Source organism: Saccostrea echinata, unplaced genomic scaffold (genome assembly GCF_033153115.1).
Source record: "Saccostrea echinata isolate AGI-Se365-2 ecotype Australia unplaced genomic scaffold, CSIRO_AGI_Sech_v1 ptg000176c, whole genome shotgun sequence".
Lineage (NCBI taxonomy): Eukaryota > Metazoa > Mollusca > Bivalvia > Ostreida > Ostreidae > Saccostrea > Saccostrea echinata.
The window spans coordinates 7,163-15,093 of NW_026889925.1; the positions used below are offsets into that span (position 1 = coordinate 7,163).

Below are 7,931 nucleotides of genomic sequence, written 5' to 3' on the forward strand. Positions count from 1 at the left end.
CTTTGCACATTTTCCTTTGTTCCAAGGCATTCTTTCTTTCGACTCTTGTCCAAACTTACAGTCGTTACCAGTGTAAGTGAACATATATGTACTTTATGCATTGTTTTTCTATAGCTTTTGCATTACTTTGATTTCTTTAAACTTTTCGGTCTATAACTGTGTATTGTTTATATTTTTCGGTTCACTTCGGTTCACTTGACCTACATTGTTAACCTACATGTATCGTAGTATTTTTACATTTGTACCTTATTGTAAGTTCGTGTTTGTTTTGTAGCTTTTACAATATTTTTGACAACAATAAATCTATATCTATCAGTCTACGTTGTGTGAATCATTTGGGAGACAGAAAAATAATTTTAATTTTACATACGGCTATTGATGGGTCAGGATGACAAATTGTGTTGTTTGTAATATATTATTCGGATATATAATATACTGTAGGTATTTTAAGAGTACAATCAGTCATTTTAATTTTAAAATATGGCTATTGATGGATGACAAATTGGGCTGTTTGTAACTTATATTATTCGGATATAGCTAGTATACTGTCGGTATTTTAAGAGTGAAAAAAAATACGGAAACAACAAAATAAAACTACGCGGTAATGCATATCACATTCGTTTGTTTGTTTTTTTTTCTACTGAAAATAAAGATTTGCAGAAAATGTGTTCATTTCATGTTAAATTAAACTCTGTATTGAAATTTTAGATTTACCATTCACAATAAAGTGCATTTTATGGATTTTAATCTGATTCCGCTGGAGACGTGAATACTCTTATTTTCTTAGCACAGGCAATTGTTTCTGTAATAATTTTTAATTTTTTCCCAATAGCATACATGTATTTACTGAAACAAATGCCTTGTAAGATCTCGGTACTCGGTAATTTACCCCCCCCCCCCCCTCCCTTCCTGTAAAAGTCCGGCATAATGTTTCTGTTTGATGCATTTTACTAATTAACTTTGCATCATAAACATAGCCTGAATTAATCGAATAAAATTATTTTATTACTAAATCAAAAACAAAATTAATCCGTTTAAGGAAATCAAACACAATTTCATCAATATGATTTAAATAAAAATCAATAAATGAGTTTATATTCCAGTGAGAAAACGAGTTTTTTTTTCTCTATTCATAAAAGCATAATTGTAAAAACCTTTTCATGCTGTAAGAGATTATGAATGGCAAATATATATTGAGTAATTTAGACGCTAGAAAAATGTTTGTACGTAAACGATGATCGGGAGATTAAATAGGAATTGACAATTATTAATTACCATTGAATATTTCTGTAGTTTTATGTAGTATTTGTGTAGTGAGTTTTAACTTAACGTATTGTGAAAGATTGCGATCCTTAATTTATCTATGATTAATCCCTAATAATTTTAATAATTTTCGAGAGATTCCGAATAGAAAATCCAAATCGAGGCCGAAGCGTGCGAGATTCGTGTACAAAGCGTGTGTGAAACATGTACAAAGCGTTTCGTGCAGCCATTCGTGTAAACCGTGCAGCTTTTCGTGCAAAGCGTTTCGTGTAAACCGTGTAGCGTTTCGTGCAAACCGTGTAGCGTTTCGTGTAAACATTGTAGCGTTTTGTGCAAACCGTGTAACGAGCGTGTACCGTTCGTGCAGCGTGCGTTTGGGGTAGTAGCACCTTTCAGGGTCTGTATCTCACCTAGTAAAAGGGCATGGGCCTTCATTTCAGCAAGTTAAAATCCCCTTGACCAAAGGATGCTTTGTACCAAATTTGGTTGACATTGGCCCAGTAGTTTTTGAAAAGAAGTCAAAATTGTTTAAAGTTTACAGACGGACGGACGGAGAGAGGGACGGGCGGACGACGGACAATGGGTGATCAGAAAAGCTCAGTTGAGCTTTCAGCTCAGATGAGCCAAAATGAAATAAAATTTCATGTGAATCAATACCAAAAAGACTAAACAGTATATTTGCTCTGAAAAGAAAGAAAACTGACAGTTTCATTTTTTCATTTCAAAATAATTTACATAATTGATTAAAAAAAAACCTTTTCTTTGACTGTACTTTGAAAAAGAATTTTAAATCATAGATATAATAATTTCCTATCAATATGTTTAAACTGTACTTTGATTTCATTTTTCACTGTTCGGTATTTTCGCCTTGTCATTTGAGATCAAACGTTTTTGTTGATACATGTATGCATCGCCTACTACTTGTATTCCTTTATTAGCTGTACACATGCCCATAGGAACCGAGGTGCATGGCCTTGTTGCTGATATAAAGCATACTATCAAAAACGTAGTTACCTTATGCATCCCCCCAGATAATAACGTCTGAAGACTTTTTTTGTTTGTCAAGGAATTTTTGCTTGATAGTGCCCCCCCCCCCCCCCCCGCCCATCTGAAAATGTTTGGTAGTGCCCTTTGAAAAAAAAGTTCATCTGTTCACATATCTCAAAATGTCAACAGAATATTCAAAAAGTGGGAAAAAATATGCATCACTGGTCAATACTTTATACTTATTACAGTTATACATCAGTGTCCTCTACAAAAATTTAGAATTTTTCAATCTAAATTTGTATATGACAATAATTAATTAAAGGTTGGAACGTTTCTCACAGGAAATACATTTAGTCTACCAAAATAAAGATAGCAAGATGTGTTTGATAAACACAAATACCCCATGTGTGACCATTTCTCATCAAAAGACAATAATTTGAAAGATTTTTAACAAGTTTCAAAATGAGAAAGTAACAGTGAAAGTGGATAAGCCTACTGCATTTCTGGTCGGGCAATTTCCCTTATACCTAACAGAAACATGCCACAAATGCCTTACATAGAATATGTAAAGCATGTAACTACCTTGTGGTATTGTACTCCAAGGAATATCAATGAGAATTCTAATAATGCCCTCTCAATGATACTCTGCTTGTTAACACAATCAAAATTTCATTTACATCTGTAAACATGCATTTTAATGGTAAATCGAGAAGTTAGGCACCCTTTCCCCAGTAAAAGGTACATGTATGAGTAGTTATGATTAATGAACAGCATATTGACATACATCAATGTTAAACAACAACAAAGTTCATCCATAGTTGCTCAGCGAGAGAAAGGTTCTTTCAAATTAAGATTTTCTTTAAATATAAAAATGCAATAGCTTCTACATTATGAAGATTGTTTGAGTGATGTTTACTAGTAAATATCATTTCCTTCTTTTCTGTGTTAGGGATCCTACACCAGCGTCATATGATCACAGTAACAGATAACTCCCAGGCTACACGTAGCAAGGACTGAATGATTATACGAAAGGCGGTCAGTGAGATGAAAAGAAGATCATGAAAATGTTGATGAATTCCTGATATGTTCATATTTTACATAATTAACTACATAATGAAAGTAATCATTTCCTTTTTTCTCTATTTTTGAAGGGATCTTGGGTTTACATAAACCATGCTCACAATGCCCCAATGTCCTCAACAACCTGGAGTCCTTCCTCGCAGAAAAACCAAACCCCGAGAGATTCCGTGTCTTCGTGGCCAGTCAAGCAGACCCTAATGTTATCCCAGTCAGACTGCTGCAGAATTCCATTAAAGCTGTAGTGGGCACACCAAAGATCAGAAATTTTTTCTAAACTAACAGCCTTTTGAAATGAATTAGTAAATTTAGAAATAAGTAATAAACTTTTAAGAAATCTGCACTACTTGTAAATACAGAAAAATTCTTTAAATTGTGACTTCCTTCTTTAGAAATGAACCATTTAGATTTTACAGTAAAACTTGTCTAATCTGAACACCACCTGAGTGGCCTGTAATGCTACACAATTTGTGTTCCTCCATGTTGCTATTCAGCTGAGGGCCAGGTTTGGTCAGGAAGGGTAGAACTGTTCTCAGGACTTCTACAGTATTGATTACAACTGTCTGCAGGTAAGAATTATATGGCACAGTTCATGACATGCTTTACCAACATCGATTTTTTTGCTGAGATTGCTGTTTTAAATTAACGTACTTTCACTTTTGCAGGAGGCCCTGGCAATAGTCCAGACTGATTTTAAGGAACCACTGAACTGTGTGGCTCCAGATGGATCCCAGATGCCAAGACCTGTCTCTTACAATGGCATTAGATACATGGTTGCAGAGGTGAACATCTTGGTCTCATATAAAGTTAGAAAAGATAATTAAAACAATATAGTAAATGTTTATATTTTACCATATATAAATTAATTAAAAAACTTTATTATAGACTTTCATGCTGTAAGACTTTCCTGCAGTTTCTCTGGCCTTAAATTGCTGTATAAACTAAACTTTTCATGATTAAAAATATAAAGTGTGATAGCCTAGCTTTTTAATTCTCTCATTGAATTGAGTTACTTGATTTTGTTGACAGATTGTGTATGGTGGCTATGTGACAGATTTCTATGACCAGCAAAGTCTATGTGCCTTGGTGGACTTCTGGCTGTCCTCTGGAGCCCTCAAGAGGGACTTTGAAGTCAAAGGTTGTAATACTTTTGCTCTTGATATCGAAGACTTTTTCTTTGATTTGAATTAGAAATGGCTTCACTCACTTTATTTTGCTTTTTCAAGGGATATGATAATTTTTGTTCACTAAGTATTTTTAGCTTTTCTTCTGTAGTACTTTCTTTAATGAAAATCAGATAAATGGCTGGTTAAGATTATTTTTTTTTCAAGACCTATATTGCAGTGAAGTACCGCCACCCACAAGCCTTTTTTAACCTCAATGTGCGACTGAACACACTTATCCAGGCACTGGATGGTGCTCCTAATCAATATCTTGATGTTCCGGAGGGCTGCCATATTCACCAGACCGTAGTGGTAAGTGTCACAGAACAGTTCGACTCATTTTCTCTTTGATTTCTCACAGCAGATACATTTGAAACATCATCCTTTTCATGTCAATGAAATGCTCTGGGATAAATGGACTTTTCTTTCCTTTATATTCCTCTCTTGTTAGGGTGGTTTGGGATTTGAAAAATCACACTTGCTCATTATTCATGTGATTGAAACTTTATTCAAAGAGATATAAAATTGAGATGGTCCGATACATTTCTATATGCATACCGATCATTCACTTGTGAATTTGATTAATACAGTTTCAAATTAATGCATTATTATTTTTTTTGCAAGCCATGCACAAAATGAATAATTTTCATATTTTATTAGGTTAGACTTAACTAAAATTAAGCTTATTGTTTTGAAAGTTTCTATGCATTTCATAAACCAAGCTTCAGGATTTTTATTTAGAGAATTTAGATACAACTCTTTAGGAAGTTGATTTTATTAATGTATAAATTCAATACATTTGTTTTTTCCTTGTATAACAGGACGAACTTAGTGCGGTAGGCATTAACAGTGTGTTAATAGTGTGACCATAGACCAATAAATTAACATGTGACCAAAGTTAACTCCAAAAATTCACTGCCTTTAACGGAATGATAATTTGCGCCAATTGTATTGTACATATTATTATACATGTGCTGAATATAAAACCTTGTGTACTATTTTATATATTGTTTTGAAGACATAAAAAAAAAATTCAGGGAAATGTTTGAGGAAATTTAATTCCATTTTAAAACTTCTGTAGTCTAAAAAAAGGTATGGAAATGTGCACAATAATTATTTTAAAAACTAAGTTAGGAAGTTGATAAATATCTTAGACTTTACAACACACCACATACTTTAGATCAAAGTGCTTTTAAATTTGCATGACTTCATAAAATGCAGTACTGCTAGTGTAAAAATTATCTTAAATGCCATTTTTATAAAATATTTAATAAGTTAAATTTAGGGTGAAGTACATACATACCACTTCACAAATGCAGCAAATGCAGCGCAGCGGAGACACTGAAATATATTGCATGCATCATGCCAATCACATGACAGTGTGTATATTTCACTGTGCAGTATGTATCACCAATGCATGAAGCTAACCCTCTAATTATATCACTTTCCATATTTATCCATTATTGAACTTTTATTAGATGCATGACTTTTTTTCTCATACATAATTTACATGTAAATTTCCTTCAGAAAAAATTGTTAAAATAATTTATGCATACAAAATGAAAAATGCCAAGATTTGATTTGAGTTTAGAACCATACTTGAAATTGTCATAAACTAATATTCTCAGTATTTATGCCCATGTCTTGATTTCAAACATATAATAAATGATTTTTATTTCCTTTTGGGTACTGATTCTTTCAAATTAAATGTTAATTAAGTGTATGCAGTCATACAGTCATTAAAAAGCTGATTAAATTTGAAGTCTCTATGCTTTAATGCTACATGTACATCCCCAGAGTGCCCACCCTATAGACTGAGGTAAATAAGAATCTAAAAGACTGTTGTAGCCGAGATCTAGTGATGTAGGAAAATACAGCGCTAAAACTAGGAACTATTTATTATAATTCATATTGAGAGATAGAATTGTTCTCCTTTTATGCTTCTCAACTTTTTGTTTGCTATTCTTTATTTATATGTATGTGTGATGCTGGACTCACTAAGAAGTACATGTAGATGTTGAATTCTTAATTCATTAATTACTGGTAGAATTTTGTTTTCATGGGATACAAAGGACTTAGTGGTTTGAGTTAGAGGCACATATATAGTTTACACTTTCTAATTAAAAACTAATTTCAAGAGTTCCGTAAAATTTATTATTAGCGAGAACAAAAGTTTAATTTTAGTGCATTAGGGTAATAGCTGACAATCAAACAACTACTTTTTTTTCATGGTGGTAAATTTGCATGTATAGGTCGATGCCTGTAATTTATCTAGAAGTTTGATTATTCATATAGTTGCACATTTTAATAGAATTTCATAATTGATTTTGAAAAGGTGGATCAAACTCAAATGTCGTATACATTTACTCCTTTATTTAAATTGTTTTTCTATTGATTTAGAGGAAAAGGAAAATGTTTTTCCTTCCTTCTTTTTTTTTTTTAAATATCAAAATTGGATCCCTTACAAATTTGACAAGTCCTTTTTGGACACTTGGCTCAATCTTAGCAGTGAATTCATGGACAATGTAAGTATACAAGATACATTTTTAATATGGTTGATATGATAAACCCATTCAGCTCTCTCTTTCTCACTCTCATTGAAAGTCCAATCGATCACCACCGATTATTTGTAGCATGCACATTGTCCTTTTACATGTATATTAAGGTTTTGTTTTTTTTTTATTCAAAAGTAGTGTTTTTTTCTAATGATAACACATGTGCATTAATTAATTTTGTATTACAGTCATTATAAGTGAAACCAAATGAACCCAAATAAGTAGTCATAATCTAGACTTGCTATGTCATCAATGTGTGAAAAATGACCAAAAATTTAGGACTGAAAAAATAAAGCATATTGTAATTAGCTTGGAACTTGTAAGATTGATAGATATTTTCTTTTGTTAACAGACTTTATTGGGAGATGACCAGTATGTCTTCACCAGACTAAACAAAGTTTTTGACAGCATGCCGTCCACCAATACCTTATCCCACAAGATGTTTCCTCGACCTCCCACACCATTTGATGGTAAGTTACAGGGAACCATCTCCCACACCATTTGATAGTAAGTTACAGGGAACCATCTCCCACACCATTTGATGGTAAGTTACAGGGAACCATCTCCCACACCATTTGATGGTAAGTTACAGGGTACCAACTCCCTCACCATTTCATGGTAAGTTACAGGGTACCATCTCCCACACCATTTCATGGTAAGTTACAGGGTATTATCTCCCACACCATTTGATGGTAAGTACAGGATACTATCTTCCATGCCATTTAATGGAAAGTTAAAGGGAACCATCTTCCACGCCATATTATGGTCAGTTACAGGATACCATCTCCCTCACCATTTGATGGTAAATTACATTGAACCTTCTCCTACACCATTTAATAGTTAGTTACAGTGTAAATCTCCTACACAATTTGATGGAGAGTTACAA

General features: G+C 33.1%; 1 protein-coding gene across 1 annotated transcript; it reads left to right on the forward strand.

Moving 5' to 3' along the window:
• On the forward strand, positions 1-7,550 carry LOC133177606 (uncharacterized). The gene is made up of 8 exons (XM_061312574.1): positions 1-72; positions 3,200-3,285; positions 3,402-3,896; positions 3,993-4,109; positions 4,357-4,465; positions 4,672-4,802; positions 5,312-5,326; positions 7,398-7,550. Exons 4-8 carry the CDS (start codon positions 4,062-4,064, stop codon positions 7,548-7,550), a joined length of 456 nt encoding a protein of 151 aa, XP_061168558.1. The 5' UTR covers positions 1-72; positions 3,200-3,285; positions 3,402-3,896; positions 3,993-4,061.
• Positions 7,551-7,931: the final 381 nt, after the last annotated feature.